This window comes from Myiozetetes cayanensis, unplaced genomic scaffold, assembly GCF_022539395.1.
Source record: "Myiozetetes cayanensis isolate MyiCay16 unplaced genomic scaffold, myiCay2020 scf2-11, whole genome shotgun sequence".
NCBI lineage: Eukaryota > Metazoa > Chordata > Aves > Passeriformes > Tyrannidae > Myiozetetes > Myiozetetes cayanensis.
Genome location: NW_026087411.1, coordinates 111,618,205 through 111,638,581, shown reverse-complemented (window position 1 = coordinate 111,638,581; position 20,377 = coordinate 111,618,205). Strand labels below are relative to the sequence as shown.

The window sequence follows — 20,377 nt, the reverse complement described above, 5'->3', positions numbered from 1 at the left end:
TCTGTGATTTTGGCTTTTACCCTTTCCAAGTCACTTGGTTTCTTTTAACTGATCCTATCATCTAGGGAAGGGATTTGATTCACAAGTTTGAGACACACAAATTTAGGTGTAACATGTGGACATCATCATGTGAGCTGCTGTTCCAGCAGAGATATAACCAATACAGCCAGTGGAGCCCCTGCAGTCAGTGGGACTGTTTTAGGTATCTAGAGCAAATCTCCTTTGGAAACATCTGCATCAAAAACACTAAATGTAGGCATGTGAATCCCCCGGGAAATATGGTTCACTTGCCAAACTATAAGGATTTTCTATCATTTTGGGCACACTCAGATGTCCCGCCTCCAGAATCCTCCAATTTCTGCTTAAAAAGCCACTGTGCTTTCATTGATCCCTGTGATATCCTCACAGAGAGGATTTGGAGGGCATTAGGACTCTCAAATGCCATCCTACGTGTCTCACTGCTTATTCCTTGGACATTCATTTCCCACTTCTGGCTGCTGGTTCCTACTCCACAGTTGTCTGCCTCTGAATTTTTCTCTTTATTAGGCAGCACTTCTCGTAAGAGGCAACCAAGTGAGGTCTCCTTGCTTCCAGGGTGCTTTTCCAGCCTTCTTTGCAGAATGCAGGCTTAACACCTAACTGAAGGAAGCTCCAGAGGAAGAACCAACAGTAGGTGACTGTCCAGCTGTGTATCGACCATGAGTAAAATCTCTTCACACTTCCTGGTGACAATATGCCACAGTTTTCAAAATAGCTGGGTTCTTAGTGTCCAAGAAGTTTTGGATTCAGGAAACAGAGAGCTGGTATTGGAGATGGTCACAGAAAGATACTTGGCAAAGTCTGTTTTGGAGGGAGGAGATCTTATCTCAGAGATTTCCTTGCTCTTATGTACAACAGCTGTTACAGAGCGTTATGTTGTGAAGAAAGAGAAGGCTAAAAGGGAGGAAACACCCACTATTCTAGGGAAGAATTCAATGGGTTTTGCTATGAAAAAAAAACCCAAAAAAACCACACAACACCACACCAAAAATCTGTCAGGAAGAACATCTGGAATAAAACTGAAATACAAAAGCAATGGAAAATGCTTTTGAAACTCAACAGCAAACTAGATCCAGACTGCTTTCCAGAATAAGTGAAAATCTGGATAGAAAACCCCACATTTCTATTTCTGTTCTCCTTCTTTTTTTCCCCACATATTTTCACCCAGTAGGTTTTCTCCTCTCCAGATGTTAGACCTGATGAAGGATTAGGAACCAGCTGTAACCACCGTGCAAAGAGATCTGTGCTGCGGTACAGACAGCTGGGCCTCACACTTCAGGAAAGTATGGAATCAGTGGTGACTTTATCAACAGCACAGGTTGTTTCCTAACATAGGATCATCATATATGTTTGTGGGGTTTTTTGCACTGTGTGGTACAATTGGGAGAACACATGTTTGAGAAAGGCTTGGCATTGTCTTTAGTGCCTCCTGACCTTTTCTGCAGGTCTCATTAGACATTTCCACCAGCTCCTGGTAATTTCCACATTGCAATTACCTATCTTCTGGTTCTCTGCCAGCAGTGCCTTATTATCTCACCTTCTGATCACCAGCTTGCTCATCAAATTGCTAAGCCTCCAATTACAGTAGGATATGAAGTGGGATACATCCCTGTGCATCTCATGTGCAGGATGGGTAATTCAACAGTTTGATGTGGTTTTACGTAGGACTCGTTCACCACAGTGAAGTGGGGCAGGAAACCTGAAGTTTTTGCATCCGAAGTTCAAAGATGGGCACTTAAACTCCAGATCTTCCACTGATGGGTTGCAGAGATCATGATTCCTGTGTTAATGGCAACTTGGTAGTTTTAACAAAAATACTTATTACAAGAGCTGTGATTTCATATGCCAGTTAAGGTGATGAGACTTATCCAGCACCGGTGATTTAATTATTTTAGATTTATTATTCTGGATTTCCCTATGAGTAAACTGACATAGCTGCTGTTTCCATATCCTCATTTTCATGAGCCATTCTGCAGGGCTGGTTTTAGACTAAGCCAAAATGTGTATCTGAGACCTTACTCAGCTTTTCCCTTTGATTTCTTTGTTCTCCATCCATCCACAGTGAGATCAAGACCTGTTGCCTTGTTATTTTGAACGCCACAGAATCACGGAATGGTTAAGTTTGGAAGAGACAATTGTGGACTATCTGGCCCAGCCTCCCTACTCAAGCAGGGTCACCTATAGCATTCTTCACTTCCTTTCCTGATTCTTCACTTTCAATTTATTTCTGATTTACTGTCTCATCTCTTTATTTTTCTTTTCTTTCTACCCCTCCCCATTTGCGTCAGCCTTTCTGCTTGCCTTCAGTATCTTTACACTACTCTGGGTGACTAATAAAATGTCACATGCCACAGGGCTTGCAAGACCAGACCTGTTTGATTCCATGTCCCCATTCCAGTCACTCAGCCTGTAAATTAGTGTGTGCCATCTTTGTGCTGTACTGGCGTAGTTTGTTAATCACAAAGTTTTGTGCTACTAAGCCAAGTGCCTTGGAGAAGCCAATTAAACTATATCAAAGCTATTATCTTTATCAACTAAACCTGTAATCTCATTAGAAGGCGATAACAAGGAAGTTTCACAGGCCCTTTTTTCTATAAAAGCAGGTTGATTGGCATTAATTATATCATCCACCTTTAATGATTTATTAATGGTGCTCAGTGTTGGACATTCCATTTTTATTTATTTTTCCCCTAGAATCAGTGTCAAGTTGACAGGCCTGTAATTACCTGGGGCTCTTACTTTTATCTTTGTTTGAAATATTGGCACAATATTAGCTTTCTTCAAGGGCTCTGAGACATCAAGAGTGATCCCAAACTTACTGAAGAGTCCTCTTTAATAGTCCAATGAGTTTCTAGGTAAACTCTTCAGTAACACTTGCATTCAAGTCACTGAAATCCATTCATTTAAAACTATGAAACTATTAATAACTAATAAGCAAGTATTAAGACTATTTTTGCTCTAAATATACGTAAGTCTAATTTTTCTACTAATGGACCACTCTTTTGTTCTTTTGTGTAATTTACCATTTACAGTTTCCAGAAACTAAAACATTTCTGTGAATATTATCTTCCCTTTTTCTTTTCTTTTTTTTTTCCCCCCCCTCACTTTTTTTTTTCATTTTTGGTTGATGTGCTTATTTTTTCAACAAGGGTAACATTCCTTAACATATTGTGGTTTTTTGGACTTAAAAAAAAAAAAAATTAGTTAAATGTAGACGTGATTCTTTTAAGGGAGTGGTAACTTCCGGTCCAGTCCTATAGAACTCTCATTTCCAATACTTTATAGGTGATTGTTAAGTCTGGAAGCCTATTTAAAACTGGTTTTAAAACTGAGCTGAGAATTGGATATATTACGCAGCTGGTTTTGACCAACTTAACTAGAATAGTAAATGTTTTGTAACCAGGAATGAAATAATAAAACCAATAAAACCAGCAACAGCAATTTATAATTATAATTAATATTAATCCCCTTTAAGGGAACATAGTAATAATTAGGAAATTGTGAGTAACACAGTAAGATTAACATAAAGGTCTCCAAACATTTTGGTTGAGCCTTTTTTTTGGTTTCGTTGTAGCTAATACTTTATCTCAGGGGGAGTGGCTGACCTGAGGATTGGCAAAGGTATGCTCAGAATGAATGTTTGAAATCACAACTTGCTGTGAGGGTGAAGCAGGAAAACAATCACCCTGCATACAAAAATAGACACAAATGTCTCTTTAACTCTGCTGCTGCTCTAGGTGGGTATTTGTTTAACCTCGTGCATCAGTGGCCAAAGTGTGTATCACTGAGTTCTGCTTTGTGAAAGCGTATTTGGATATAGACCAATTCCCAATTTTCTCCTCTTCACACCACAGTTTTGGGGAGTTTAAACAAGAAAGTCAAAGATGGTTTGGGTGGATGATGGACACTGTAAGATAATCCCCTCCGTGACCCCAGAGAAACATGAGCTCACTGGTGTGAGATATATTAGATGGGGAGCATACAAGTCTTGTACTCTTTGCCTTTTACCCATTTAAAAGCTGCACAGAGAATTTAAATATTCTCAGATATCACTCAGACGCTGGTGGGGAACAATGAATTGTTTTATTGATTTCACTTAAATAAAAAAAAATGCTCTCAAAGCAAAGTGTTTCTTTAGGATATAAAATCGGCCCTCTTTTCCAAACTAGTAATTTTTAAATATTAAAAGAACATGACAGGCTGGCTAATTTTGTACAGAGATGTATATATTTTTTAGTTCTACATCTGCTGCAGTTTTCTGTTGCATAATTGATTTAATCTCTAATTTTAAAGGAACGCTGAACTCCTTTACTGGACTCCGCATACATTTCTCCAGGGCAAAAACTGTCCTACTTTTTCCTCCTTAGTATCTGTTTAGTGCTGGGCCATTTTCTTCTGAAACTGTAAACTATCCTTGGAGAAATAAATGAAGGCAAAGTTGGAATACACTTTACTGTATGGAATTATCACCACCCCACACACCAAAACTTCTCGGGCATTTTCTTCTCCCCTGCTCTTTTCCCTCAATCCTTCCATTGGTCTGGGAAAGACCATTTTTCCCATCCTTGCTGCACAAATTACCTGGGAACTGGTGAAATTGGAAAGGAGCAAAGAGGCAAAAATGGGCTGAGAAGGGAAATGCTAATTCAGCCATTTAGATGTTGGTTGAAAATTGGATTTACACACATTTCCCCCTAAGTTCCCCCATTTTCAGCTTTACAAAACCCACTGATGCCTCTGTGGTGGGTTGATGCTGTTCTGTCTTGATTGCAGGTTCTGTTCAACAGCCCCTGGAAAGGGATTTAAAGCTGCTGGTCCTTCTTCGGGCATCTGAAGGGATTTACTGTGATCGTCTGGAGGGTGTAAATGTCCACCCAGGGAATATTGGTATGAAACATGAATTCCCCTTTCCATAGGAAGATTATCTTAGCCAGAATAGCCAAATCTGCCACTGTTGAGCATGTACCTATTTTGTACAGGAAATCATCTAACAAAAGGACACACATTTTTTGAGCTTTAATTTAATATTCTCAGACATGTCATCTATAGGAAAAGTTTCTATATTTTGAATTTTTGCTCTAGTTTTGGATCCTTTGTCCCCCCCCAAAAAAAAAAAAATTTGATAAAAGGGTTTTTCAAAGATCAGAAAGATTAATAATAGTTAATTTTTTATATCTTTCATTCCTGCAGTTTTTTCTTAATTTGTTTACTTAGATAATTACATTTTTATACTGATGAATACCATTGTCTGCAACTTTGAGTCAATGAGACTTCTGTGGTACAATCCCCTTTCTTGCCTGTAAATGTGATGGCCATTTTAGTTTATTAATGATTTATTACTAGTTCACTCTGTATTTCTAGTGGGGCCTGCGTGCTGTTCTTAAACTTTTCATAAAATATAGAAACACACTTTAATATATATAAAGGTTTTCATATATTTAGTTATTGCATCAGTTCTTCTCAAGTCTCTCTTTCCCTTAACCTTTGAACTCCTCCTTCTGCTTTTTTCCAGGGGTTTATGGACAGGTGCAAATTTATAGTGCTTATCCTAAGATGCCTTGGACACATCTGGGAACTAACATTGCTCCTGGCAATGAAAGGTGGTATTTTACCCCAAAATGCTTTCAAATACTAAGTTTTGGCTCATGTTATTATGACTTGTGTTAATGTTCCTGTAAGTTGTATTATTCTTTTGCTTTCTGATGGACTCTGTTTAAACTAAGTCTAAATAGAAAAAGAAAAACCATGTTACATCTTGCAAGAAAATTGGGCCATGATGGGTAGGTTGAAACTAGATGATCTTTAAGGTTTTTCCAACACAGTTTAATTTTAATTCTAAAGAAATCAAAATTCTAAAGATGAATGAAGCTGAGATTTCCTTCCTTCCTTCCTTCCTTTCCTTCCTTCCTTCCTTCCTTCCTTTCCTTCCTTTCCTTCCTTTCCTTCCTTCCTTTCCTTCCTTTCCTTCCTTCCTCCCTCCCTCCCTCCCTCCCTCTTTCTTTTTATAAGAAAGAGATTCAGTCTAAAGTGACCAATATCTTGAGGATTATTATGTTAATTTTGTGTTGAGACTTACATTAAAATCTCATCTCTGAATTGAGCAAAACTGAGATATGAACATTGATCTTCTGCATCTTAGATCAATCCTTTACCAGGTAGTTTCTGTAGTGAACATCTTAATTTCTCCTCTTAGAGTCTTTTTTTTTTATTTTTATTTTTTTATTTTAATTAATGTCAGTTGACTGATAGAATGTAAGGCTGCCTGTACAGGTTTCTGTCTGGGCTCAGAGCCTCCCAACGTATAGACACATTTTCATTTACCCTTGGCAAAAATAGCTTTGAAATGCTACTTTCTCTGTCTCCTGGTGCTGCCCATGCATAAACTTCTACAGCCCCTGCTGCAAATTCATCTTCATCATCACTTACCCATGAATTCAGTGTGAAGGCTTGGCCAAAATCATCACCTAGGGTAGGTTAAGTGGAGTTGCCACAGATACTTATTAAGTGAACAGTTGAGAACTTTGCAGAAGGATCTCACCTGTACATACATTGACCATTGGGTGGGGTGGCATCTATGAAGTTGTCCCTGGAGCTCTCACTCCTGACTCCCTATTGCACAGAATTTTTATTGCCTTTTGCTGCAATTCTTCCAAATGCTTCATTTTAAACTGAAATATGGATATTCAAAAAGAGAAAATCTATCATCAGGCCTTACAAAGACCTCATTGGAAGAGTCCCCATCTGGGCAGCACTGAAATATCAGCACTTAGGGAAGGAACTATTTGGAAAATTATTGTAGAGTTGGGCAGTGGAAGCACAAAGAGCTCACCAGTAGCATTCATCTGTTGTTAGCTCTGACTCAGTTGTGTGTTTAGTGTAGATTAATTGCTTAGGATTGCTGTATAGTTGATGCATTGCTGATTCAAACCATGCAATGTTACAATCACCCTCTGGAAATTCTTCTTTTTCCCTGACTAAGATGAGAGTTCAGAGGAAGCAGATTGAAGTCTGCCAGTTAAACACTGAAATGGATCCAGGCTGGACTTGGGCTGCTGCCCAGAGGTTTTATATGAAATATCATGAGCTGCTAAGATACAAGTGTTTGGAGTTCATTCATACACTCTAAATACAGCACAAAGAGTTGTTTCAATTCTTGAAGTAAAAGAAAAAAAGCTATTTATCATTAAAAGTCTACTGATAGCCAGCTAAGAATTAATGTGGTTACATACAGGAAACAGACAAGTCAGTGCTAGAACATGAAAGCTGAAAGAACATGAAAGCTGGAGGAAGTGGCTTTTTATTGAAGGAGAGAAGCTGCTGTATATAATTTTCCAGCATGAATCAGCACTTGAGTTAGGCAAGGAGATACACTTTCAAAAAAAAGGAGAAAAAAAACCCCACTTTTTTTTACTGAAGTATTTCAATAGATCTAAACCTTATATTTCTTGGTTTCTTGCAAGAATCATACATCTCTTGCAAAACATATTTTCTTTTGTTTACCTCTTATTAAACTTCTTTGAAATGCAAGAGTCAGAGGAGTTACACTTGGTTCCACAATATATAAATTATTGTTAGAGTGTGTGCCTGGGACTGGATTTAAGATTCAGCTTCTAGTATGGGTTGCACGTGAACTGTTAAAAATCCCAAGTACATGCCACAATTATTTTTACTTTGTGTGGTTTTGCTTCTCTTTACCAGTGCATTTATCCTTGAACAATGCACAGTTCTCTGTCACCTTGGCCCTTTCCTGCTATTTCAGAAGGTATACAGTGCTTCCTCTAAATAATAAAGGAAACCTAAATTTTGATGGATTTCTTCTCTGAATGCTTGCAGGTGCCAAAACCTGGAAGTACTCACCTGGAGCCTACTCATCTTTGAAAGAAATGGTGGAAAGAGATTCTGGAAAAACTTAGCAACGTCCCCTTAGGACTTTTCTTTCTCTCTGCACTTGTGTCACTCTTGACTGCATGTGAGGCATTCTCTGAGTTCACTGAATCCTCTGAATTCAGTCAGATTCTGAATCCTCAGAATTTTCCCAATAATTACCTGGGGAGTTTAAATCATTATCTGGCCAGCAGTGAACCTGTAATAGGATGAAGGGTTTATAAAATATGGATAAACACTGATCATTACCCATTTTGCTTTCACTAAATGCTTTTATTTTTTTATGTGAGTTTACAAGTCCCCTGAACTATAAATATAACTTAGAATACAGAAGGGGATCTTCAGTTCAGTTTAAAACAGATAAATATAAGTGTCTGTGCAGTGTTTAAAAAGGCACTTCAGCTCCCAATAGAGCCAGCAAAGTTCTGGGTGCTGGGGCCTAGAAAAGATTCAAGTACCACGGGCAGAATTCAGGTACCTAAACAGAGATTTTGGGCCTATGTGAGGTGTCTTTGGGCTCATATGAGAAGCTTTTGAGTCCCCTCCATGGCTTTCATCTGTGCCTCCAAGAATGCTCCATGAACAAGTCCTACCAGCCAAAGTCTTAGATATCCTGGAACATCTCAGATAGCAAGAGGTGCTGTTGCTTAGGGAATCAAAACTTGCTCAATGTGCCCAGTTCAGAGAGCTGATTTCCTTCCACTCACTTCTGACTCCAGTGGAGGCTTCAATGCCAAGTGCACACACACACACAACCCTACACATGACTGTTGTCTTAATCCAAGGCTGACTTAAGTTCTGTAGACTACTGAAGGCACTAAAAATGGCCTGACATGTCTTTGGAAGGCAACTGGAGCCCTGAAACTCTGTGCTGGAACTGTACATGTTGTTAATCAATGGCATGAAATAGAAGTTTCAGGATTAATTTCCTCCCATGTATCTCAGACATCTGTTTTTGCAGAAAGCCCTGAAGGGGCTTTTTCCTACAGCATAGCCTGGGGATTTTTATTTTCTGAGATCTGCCTGGGCAAAACTTGTTCGTTTTTTAGGAAATCTGTGAGCATAACTCTTATAATGACATTAAGTTTTTATCTTGGCACTACAGGATTTTTGTGGAGGATGAAGTAGATTGGGATCATGGTGGAGATATTGTGATCAGCTCTTCCTCCTATGAAGCCCACCAAGCTGAATTAGTTACACTTAAAGAAGTCCATGGTCGTAGTATAAGAATTCATGAACACCTTCTCCACAGGCACATTGGTAAGGAATTTTAATTTCCATTCGAATTTTCTTCTGAAACATTGGCTTTCCATTTCATATCTTACCAAGATCAATTCTGCTTCCTTGAGATTTCTTCATTTCTTCCTCCATGTCATTTTTTTCTTACTGTTTCTTACCAAAAACATGATGTTCAAGATTACACAGAATAGCTGATTCTAGAATGAATTTCTGTAAATAGAATTAATTGAATGCTGAATCATTTGGGAAGCTTTTCTGGTGCTTCAAGTTGAGCTGGTTAACAGAGAGATAAAATAAATGAAATTGTAAAGGAAAAAGAAATGGAGGAGTTTAGGCCTTTTGCACAGTGGTCTGAAAAATTATTTCAAAAAACCTGTTTTTCAAATTTCAAAATAATTAGATTCATGGGGTTTCAAGCACAAAAATATATCAATTCCATGGCATGAAACCAATGTACTTTTAACCTAATATGTAAATAAACATAAAATCTGTATATAACTCTATTTCCTATGTAGACTGCATGGGGTCTCTATTTATTACCATCAATTTAACAAAAGCAAAAGCATTTTATTAAGAGGTCAAATTCTAGAACTTCAAAACTAGGATTTTTCCTGTTTACAGGTCAAATTCTAGAGTTCCAAGACCAGAATTTTTCCTGTGTGTAGCAATATTTTTTCAAATTGATTTTTATTCAGGCTTGTAGGATCAGAAATTAGGATGGTGGATAAAAAAGTTCAGAAATATCATGTTTAAAATTCCTGGTGCTTTAATGGCTGTGCCAGTAAGCAAAGCTTTACTTGGAACTGAGCCCTGTTTTGCAATTAACCACAGGGTTAATCAATAGTAGCCTCCATGGCACAATTTCTTATGACAATGGCATTAAAAAAAAAAATGCAGTTCAAAAGACATCTAGACTATTTTCATTAGTTTATGCATGGCCTTTCCTTTTTTTTTTCAGGGAGGGACAAAACCTGCCAGTCAGTCTCGTGGCCAGAGAATTGTTCTTAATCTATTTCCTTAGCTAATGTAGATATAATAAGTGTATCACGGGGTGAAATTATTGCATGCACATTGAACAGTGCAGCAGTTGTTGGATATAGCTAAAAAATTATGACTGAGGGGACAGTGATGAGCAATGTAAATAGGGGGATTCACCTGGGCAAATGGAGATACCCACAATAAATATTCACACATGAGTTAGTCACTCTCAGCTCCCTTGATAATTAAGCAGAGAAATACATAAAATACATACTTCTCACTTGTATATCATCTGCCCCTAAAGCAGGTGTATAAAATACACAACAATTTCCACTTGAGAATTGCCTTTTGCTCTTCACTGTGCAAAAAACCAGTCTGGATAACTAAATCATATCTGCAGATGTCTGAAGTCACACGAGATTAATTCAAGCCAGACAGCTGCATAAACTTGTGCAAAAGTCTCATTTAGAAAGGCATTGAAAAAAGTCTTTGGAAAAACTTTAGAAAACACACACAAGCAAGTAGCTTTTTAGCACTGGCATTATTCTGATCCTAAGGAGAACTCATGGAGATCAACTCTGTGGTGGGCTAAAGAGTAACTCCAGCACACAGAGATTTGAAAAAAATGAAGTGTGAACCTGTTCATTGGTTTGGCACCTGCACACCGCAGGGAAAAGGTTTAGCACCTTCTTTTTCTAAAAATGATATATCTGGGTAAAATATAAGCAGAGGGTGAATATTTGATGGGCAGGTGGCCTTTCTGGTTTTGTGTTGCTGCACGTAGATTGTGCTGGAGGAAAAACACACCTGAATGTCAGCGCAGATTCTGCAGAGGAGCTGTGCATGAGCTGTCAGGCCTTATGTCCCTCAAAGCTCTGGTTTATAGGTATGATAGACACTTATCACATTTTCTCTCCCGACAATCCCCAGGGCGTTCCCATGACATGGAAGACGGGAGACGCATCCCTTTGGCTGCAGAGGTTGGACTCCTAACACGGAATATACAGATCGAGTCGGATGTGCCTTGTGTTGGGAGGATGGTGGTGGGACATTTCACAGACTCCAGTGGGACAGAGTTTGAAGGTAGTGGAGATTCACTTGTCCTGATCAACCAGACTGCCCAATTCTGCCCAAGGAAGTGCAGTGCAAAAACATGTGCTCTGAAATTCTAACCAAACAGTTACTGTTAGCAAATATGAGACAGTTACAGTTAGCAAGTACGAAAGTAATACTAAATAGTATGATATATTCTATATAACAAATATATAATATAATATTATACACAATATTATCTATATTATTATATATTACTTGCATAATCATATATAATAACTAATACTAAATATAAACTAGTAGCACTAATAACTCATAAATATGGAAGATGTTTTAGGAGGGGTTGCTCTGAGCTTTGTTGGGTTTTACTAGGACTTTGTATGTATTTATGAACAATTACCAATTAATACAGCACACTGGAAGCCCCTGGTGGTCTAGTGGTAAAGGCGCCGCGCTGTCACCGCGGAGACCCGGGTTCGATTCCCGGTCAGGGCCACTCCCGGGCAGGTGGGGCTCGTTAGCCCTTAAAGGCAACCCACCTACGTCCTAAGGACCTCGCTGCCACCGTCCAAGCTCGCTTGGCCCCGGCAGATGAACCTTAGGATTAAAGGGTGGGCTCAGTTCCGCGCACACTGTGTCTCACCTAAAAAATCCAATGCGCAGGCTGGAAGGTGGAAAGACCTTCCCCGGATCTTCGCTTGCGAAGACTGGCCATTATTATTATTATTATTATTACAGCACACTGACAAAGTGTCTGTTGTCATAGGTCTGAGTGCTGTTAAAATGCTTGCCCTTCTTACCAGTTCTTAGGTAGCTTTTTAAGCTTTTATATCACGATGTTCAATCTCATTGCAGGTGTCCTTCAGCTTTTAAATATTGAATTTTTGAACTTTGGGCCTCCTCAGCTTTCTGCCATTGAATTCAGGAATACATCCCAACAGTCCTCGGTGGTGTCATCCAGCATTAATGGCAGCTGTGGAACTGGCATTAAAGCAGTCATGAGCAACGGGATCTTGTTGCAGGACAACATGGTGTTCAACACAGTTGGACCTGGCATTGATTTGGAAGGGAAAAATCACTCTCTCATCAGGAACCTTGTTATTCTGAGCAGGCAGCCAGCAGGTTCATTGCACTGGGTTGCTGGAATCAAGGTGAACCTTGCCATTGGTGCCTCCCTCTGTGGCAACGCTGTGGCAGGTTCTGAGAGAATTGGCTTCCATATCAGGGGCCAAGAGTGTTCACTGGATGGAGAATACTGTAGTGAAAATGTGGCACATTCAAATCTCCACGGCGTTCATCTGTACCAGGAAGATGGATTTCAGACCTGCACTAGAATCACAGGTTTTCTATCCTATAAGAATTATGACTATGGTGTCATGTTCCACCTTGGAAGCAGCGTGATCATGGAAAACATGGTGCTGGTGGACAACACTGTGGGTCTCATGCCAGTGGTGCACTGTCTCTCTGCCAAGCAATGCCACACGGGGAGAAGATTCATAGAACTTAAAAAGTCAGTGTTTGTTGCCACAAGCTCAACTTTTGACTGCCTCAGAGACAGGATCCAGCCTCGCTCAGCTGACCCAACAGCCAAGGATCGACCCCCACACTCCCCTCTGAGAGGCCGTGTTGGGATTTTGTGGCCTACGTTTACCACCGTTCCCAGTCGAAGGCCAGCGAACCCCTGGCACAAAACTGGCCATTGTCCAAAAGTCCTGGGACTCATGAGGATGAAAGGTTGGTGTTACATGGCCACTGTCCAGGCTATTCTGTTTTTCTTCCCATTTTTCCCATTGAAATTGTAAAAAATATCATTGGGTATTTTTCACTTTCTGAATCTACTGCAGTGTAATTGCTGCCCAGAGAAGCTGTGGCTGCCCCATCCCTGGAAGTGTTCAAGGCCAGGCTGGATGGGGCTTGGAGCAACCTGGGATAATGGAAGGTGTCGCTGCCCATGGCATGGGGGGGAAGAAATGAGATGAGTTTTAAGGTCCCTTCCAACCTAAACCATTCTGTGATTCTATGATTCTATGATAATTAGGTCCAGTGCTAATATATATATTTTACCTCAAACATACCTGTGTTCTGTGCTGTTTTTCCAATTGATTCATCTCTGATCTACAGTTACCTCTATCTAAATAAAGATATCAAGTCCAGGAAGTGAATATCACACTTTATATAGAATTTTCATAGAACATAATAACTACAGCTGCACAGAAACTGTTGTGACCTTTATTGATATAAGGGATTGCACAAGAGGTTGAAAGTCAGTTATGTATCTTGTATATTCTTTTCAAGTGAAGTTTTAGTGCCCAGAGTAATATTTACATATAGCAGGACCTAGTTAGCTGGTTGCAGTGGTGGGATCTAAATACATCACTGCTTTTCATATCTTTATTCCTCACTGCTACTCATTTTTGCAAGAAAATTCATTATCCTTTTTTTACTGAAGAGTAAGAAAGATAAAGAGAGACAGAGGTGCTCAGAGTCCCACAGAAAACTGATGGCCAAATATGGATTTTGTAGCTGCACAAGAGTTCAGGGCTAGAACCAAGCAGGTTTCATCAGACCCAGCTCCTCTTATATTAAACTCTGGCAAGTGGATAAACCATCCAAGGCAGGTTGTCATTAAAGTAGCTCTTACTGGTTCAAATGGAAATGTAATAACCATTCTTGATTTTTTTTCTTTGTCAGTTACTATTTTCTTTGATTTCATTTCCTATGGGCATGACTTGGTTTGTGTCAACTTAAGATATAACTTGACTATGGACCATTCTAAAGACAACTGAAGATCTATGAACAATTCTATTAGTCTGATTTAAAAATAACTTTTTCAGATATACATGGGAGCAATTTAACATAGATAACATCATAGAAAAAAAACCCTTTCCTATCTCTAGTTCTGGCACTCTTTTAACCAATTTTTCTTGCTTGATCTTCTCTTAATCCCTGGCAGAAGTCACCTTTACTGGTTTTACAAAGAGCTGCTACAGTGAAGACAGGGATGTTTGCATCATGTCCAATGCTGATCATTTAGGCATCATGCCTCTCATCACAGCGCAGACATCAAGGATGTTACATGTCAGTGAGAAGGACAAGTTCTACTTTCATCCAACAAGGTAATAGGCTTCATTCTAAACTACCTTTTTCAATAGTCTGAACATAAAAAAGCACATACAGTCTTGGAATTATGCTCCCCTCATCTCTGCTCTTGTACTGCTCCTGTCAGAGAAAAATGAGTGAGCTTGGGCATCAAACAAACATATACAGAAAAACCTAAATCCAGAAAAAAGAGAAATGGAAAAACCGAAAACTAAACACAAATTTAGTTTAAGGCAATCTTTTAAAATGTGAGGTTTATATTCCACCAAGGTGCATCTCCAAACCTACCCTCTTGGATTTCCCCTTTTCCTGACATTTGTATAGCAAAACAAGCCTCACATATCCCATTTCTTAAACCTCCATCCCGAGCATCTCTGACTTCTTGGCCTCAGGCTGCAGAAAATGTCAGGACCCCCAGCAAAAAACCCTGAGACAGGGAATGTCCTTTTGGTCAGGGAAGCAGAGCTTGATTTGTGCCTGCAGATCACATCAGAAATGTTGATCAGCACTAGGCAGGCTGTGAGATGTCAAATGATTGCCAGAACTGCTCCTGCCCAGGGAGAATATTGTCTGTGTGTGGAGGAGTGTGGAGGAGGGAGGGGAGAGCTTCCTCTGCAACCTTAAGTCACTACTGGTTGCAGTGGTTTAAACATACTCCATCCCATGGAAACCACATGCCTATTTATTTATTATGATCACCCAACACAATACAGAGGCTATGTCAGGAAAGCCTTGAAGTAGCAAAAAATTTCCAGTGTGGACTTCAGTTGCCAGTCAAAAATAATTGGAGGTGTCCCACACTGCTATGTTTAGAGCCCCTCCAGCCTTCTGCCAGAATTTTTTACTTTATTCTATATTTTTGCTTTTTGCTCTGGGCATTAGTTTGCATGTAGATTTCTGAGCCCTGTCCAGCTTGTCAGGTCCCATTATGTTCCACTCTTGTATCCATCCCACAATATTATGGTATTAGTGAGCTGCTGAATCCAGTGCAAGAGCTGGTGGTTTTTCAAACGTGATGAATGCACATGGATTACTGAATGCCTCTTTGGTAGTCTGCTGAACCTCTGAGGGTGATTACACCTCTCAGTGCTCCTCGTGCAATATCTGCATGTATTTATTTATCCCACCTTTGCAACTGCTGAGCTTGAACCAGGCTGTGGCTGCAGTTGTTCTGCTTCAGCATCCTGAAGGGATACGTTGATGGATATGTCCTGTCAAAGAGAAGGTGAGCATTGCCTTGGAGCAGGAGAGGAAATGGAAACATCAGGGAATACAGCAAATCCTTTACATATTTGTCTTGTCTCATTGGTAGACCTAGCCAGCAGAAATGCTGGAGCTTCTGAGGGATGGTCAAGAACTGAACCAGCTGTGTCAGGATCAGAGGAGCTGTGTTTGTTCTCCACCTCTTCTGAGCTGAGTTGACTGGGGGAGTTGGCCTTTGTGTTCCTCTGCCCTTACTGAAAATCTCTGCCTATATCTCTTTGCTGCATTCAAGGTATCAGTAGTTGGGTTTTCCCAACCCAGGACCAAGAAATTCTAAATTTTCTTCAAGTTCTAATGTGAATCCCTGCAGCAAGCTGAAAATGTTTCCAAGGACTTTGCTAATTTACAAGTCATTGTATCTTATTGAATTCTGTCATGGGAGTGAGATGTTCAGTTGACTAGTTCCTCTGAGCTGTGTTAAACCTTTAGACAAAATGCAGTTAAAGGCATTTTGGATTCTCAATATGTGATTCAACTCACTACATTTCAGTGATCCAAAAATTAGGCATGTAATATGAACAAGACACTAATCTCCTTCTGTAATCAATATAGACCCATATTTAGGACATGATTCATCTCAGCTGTCCTATTTATATGTCAAGTGAGGTGAGTTACCCTCAATAAACCTCTCCCGTTGCAGGTACTTCCCTGTGTGGGAACCAGTCTTTAATGACCTTCATAGAAATTTATAGGCTTTTCTGGCTGTTTCAGGCCATTCAAAATAACATTACCTTTCTTACCCATCAGTGTACAAACCTCTGAAGACACCACGTTCCCTGAAAAGAAATGCAAAGGCTCAAGGAAGGCCCTTTTCAAGGATTTGGATGGAAGTGTCCTGGACCTAGAACCACCTGTTTCCGTGTTCCCAGAGTCAGAATTTGAATGGACACAGTTCTACTCACAAGCTGGTAAGTGCCTGCGCTGACTGGAGTGTTTGCAAAGTCAGGCAGACATTTGACCCGTTAGATGTGAATTACCTCAGGTTTTCACTGAGATCTACGGCTGAGTTTGAGATGGTGGTGGTCCCGGCTTGTGTGATTATTTTCCAGGATGGGTGTAGTGAATTACACCGTGGAAGTCTGGGATAACTCAGGTGTGCAGCTCTGTGTCCACCTGTCTTCTTGTAGAATCATGTCACTGGGAATCTCAGACCCTTTAGGGTTTAATTTGTTAGATTAGGTGTTAGGCAGAATTTCTATCCCCTGAGGGTGGTGAGGCCTTGGCACAGGTTGCCCAAAAAGCTGTGGCTGCCCCAACCCTGGAAGTGTTCAAGACTAGATTGGAAAGTGATTTAGTGGAAGGTGTCCCTGCCCATGACAGGGTGTTTGTAACGAGATGGTATTTAAGGTCCCTTCCTACCCAAACCATTCCATAATTTGATGATTCTACCTGCCCCTTGCAAAATCCTCTGAGAGCACTCAGGGACATATGCCATGTAAATGCTACGTTACTGCAAAATAATACCAATAAGTGGCCCAGCAAGGGTTTCCATCCATATCCCACTGAGGAGATAATCAAGCTGAAAACCCAATCCAGAAGTTTAAAGACCCCTCTCTCTGGTTTAAAAAGGCCCATTCTGCTCAGTAACCACATTCTGAAGGTTCACACAGCAAGGCTCCATTCTCATCCTGATTAAAGCTCTGCTCCCTGATTCCAAATAAACTCTTTAATTAAAATTAAAGTTTCCTATGCCTGCTGCTCATGGCAGCCATTTTGCTGAAGAGGAGCATCGTTTGTGACTCCGGCGGTATGGGAGGTGGATGGAAGTGACTCTAATTAATCCTGTTTCCCTTCCCACTCTAAAACTGATTAAACACTGGAAGAACTTTAATCTTTAAATAAAATGTCTGATGTGCAAGGTTTTTCCTCCAAGGATCCTGCTCTAGCTGGCTGCTTACAGGGTTGATTAATGTGTTGTCTAGATGCAAACACTGATTTTTACTGTACCTGTTCCACCCTAATTATGAATTACATGCAAGCACTAATGCCCTAGCACTATTACCACTTAGCACCTGCATATTAATGCATACATTTACATACAGAACCTGGATTTTATTCAGACTCCCACAATTTTTTGCATACCCTGGCACACAATCACAGGCATGCGAGGAATTCCCACCATTTAAAGTTCACTGACAATGCAACCTGCACTCCATAGGGTTTATCTCCTTGTGTAATGGAGGCGACAGCATATGGTAAATGCCTCCTGCCTCTGAGGCTATAATGAAATTGCTGTGTTTTTTACTTGCTGCCCAAATCTGAATGGTGATTTTGTTCCCCACCTCCCTTCACAATTGTGTGTTAAATTCCTCTGTGTTTCTCATTCTGACCCGAGGTTCCTTTCATCTTGAGGTTGACATTTGGAAAGGCACAGCTTGATGAGAAGGTGAATTCATGGTCGTCTTCTTCCCTTCTCTACGCCCTCCTCCTCCTTCTTGAAAGTTGTAGCACTGAGAAAAGCAGGCTCCCACACTAGACAAATCAGAGAAAAAGCTCAGCTTTCCTGTTCCCACTGGTCTTCTGCCAGCAGGACCAGGTAAATGGTCATCCTCCTGTGCTCAGCGCTGGTGAGGCCTACCTCTCAAGTCCTGTGTTCAGTTTTGGGCCCCTCACTAAAAGACATTGAGGTGCTGGAGTGTGTCCAGAGAGGGGCAATGGAGCTGGGGAAGGGTCTGGAACATAAGTCCTATGATGAGCAGCTGAGGGAGCTGGGGTTTCTTCAGTCTGGAGAAAGGGAGGCTGAGGGGAAACCTTTTCACTCTGTAAAACTCCCTGACAGGAGGCTGTAATGAGGTGGGGGCCAGCCTCTTCTCCTGGGAAACTAGTGATAAGTCAAGGGGAAACGGCCTTGAATTGCACCAGTGGAAGTTCAGGCTGGATATTAGGAACAATTTCTTCCCAGGAGGGGTGTTCAGGCATTGGAACAGGCTGTCTAGGGCAGCTGTGAAGTCACCATCCCTGGAACCATTCAAAAAAACCCCAAGTAGATGTGGTACTTGGTGATATGGTTTAGTGGGCATGATGGTGTTCTTTCAAAGGCCGGATTTGATGGTCTTGGAGGTCCTTTCAAACCTTCATGATTCCATGATTCTGTGGGGCCAGATTTCCCCTTGATGTGGCAATGCTAAAAGGCCAGTGAAGATGGTGAGTTAATAGAATAATAAAATCATAAAATGGTTTGGGTTGGAAGGGACCTTCCTGCCAAGGAGGTTGGAACTAGAAAATGTTTAAGGTCACTTCCAAACCAAACCATTCTATGATTCTATGAGATATATATATATTGACTTTAAACTTCCAGTTTGGAGCACCAGCATGAAATTACTGTCCCTCAGCCATTTCTAGATATTCTGATCACTCTGGGAAGCAAACCAAAACCTTCAATACACTTCAGGGAGGCAAAACCCAGAAAGATATTCTATCAGAATCAGGAATACATGAGAGGCATAACTAGGGCAAAGGGGATCATTCAGAATGATATCAATGCTCCTGAATTCACATGATGTCTTTAACTGAAGATGCAATCAATATAGAATTTATGTAACACTATTTGTATACCTTTTTTTTTATTTTTTATTTTCACTGTTCCTGATCTTTTATCTGCTGTGTCGGCTCTTTGCTCATTGAGCAGGTTTTTTTTATTGTGGCTTTCTGTAGAAGAAGAGTTGTTCATGTCAAACTGAATTTTTAGTTTTCTGGATAAACCAGAGAATCCATAAAGAAAACAAAACAGGAGGGAACAGATCCAAGATTTTTGTTGCTATTATTATTTCTACTGAAAGATAAAAGGACCAACAACAAAAGTGGGTTTGAGTCAAACAAAGCATAATTAGTACTTTTTGCTCTTTTTCTTTCTTTTAAATATAATGCTGTAAAAGTTTAGAATTAAATGTTTTCCAACACCCTCCCTCCTAAATCATTTATGAGGAACTTTCAAAATACCATTTTTCAAATTATCCAAAACAATTTAATGAGTTTAACATGAATTTGTAATTATTTTAATCTCTTTGAGCTGCCATTTTTGGATGACAAAATGTTTTTCTCCTAAAACTCATGTCTATACTAAACCTCTTACAAAAGATCTTGAGGCCAGGCCTGGGGCACTAAATGGTTCCACGGTACAGGAAATACCAGAATCATAAGCTATACAGCAGAATTAGCTACAAACATGAGTGTGTCTTTCTGAGGAATTAAGGATAAGTGAATAGTTTGTGTATTCTACTGCTTTTGTGTCCAGGTTAAAACCCCTGCTCCACAAAGGAGAGCTGATGCCACCACCATTGTGTAGTTAAAGGTTCAGTCATTTGTTTGTTCTCTGCAATACTTGTAGGACTCATATGTTATGAGTCCCATATCACATTATCATAGTTCCTCACATCTGTCATCTGACAACAGATGACTCCCAAAGACCTTGAATTTCATTGTCTTCCGTCAGTGGAAATGTAGCTGAGGACCAGAGACTGGTAGAGCATCCCTCTGACCCCAGATTCCATTGCCTCCACTGTCATAATAGAACCATGGAATTATGGAATGGTTTGGGTTGGAAGGGACCTTGAAGCTCATCTCATTCCATCCCCCCTGCCAAAGGCAGAGACACCTTCCACTGGAGTTCGCTAATGTCCCCTCTAGTGATCAAAGAGGGATTGACCCATTAAGGGCAGAAATTAAGTGGGTACTTCACAGAATCTGAGAGGAAACCAAGCCTTTCAAGTTTTAGTCTAGAGCCTGCAGACATAACTTTTGTTCCTGCTGGCAGACACATTCTAGGCATTTTTTAAAGCAATTAGGGATGAATAATCAAAGAATAGTAGAACAGACCAGTCTG

General features: G+C 40.2%; 1 protein-coding gene across 1 annotated transcript in view; it reads left to right on the top strand.

Moving 5' to 3' along the window:
• Positions 1 to 20,377, top strand: part of PKHD1 (PKHD1 ciliary IPT domain containing fibrocystin/polyductin) — a 252,844-nt gene that overhangs the window by 166,211 nt on the left and 66,256 nt on the right. Inside the window, 7 exon segments of the mRNA XM_050316128.1 lie at positions 4,813 to 4,926; positions 5,552 to 5,639; positions 9,029 to 9,183; positions 11,071 to 11,223; positions 12,049 to 12,927; positions 14,147 to 14,309; positions 16,303 to 16,463. Coding sequence (XP_050172085.1) covers positions 4,813 to 4,926; positions 5,552 to 5,639; positions 9,029 to 9,183; positions 11,071 to 11,223; positions 12,049 to 12,927; positions 14,147 to 14,309; positions 16,303 to 16,463 — 1,713 coding nt within the window.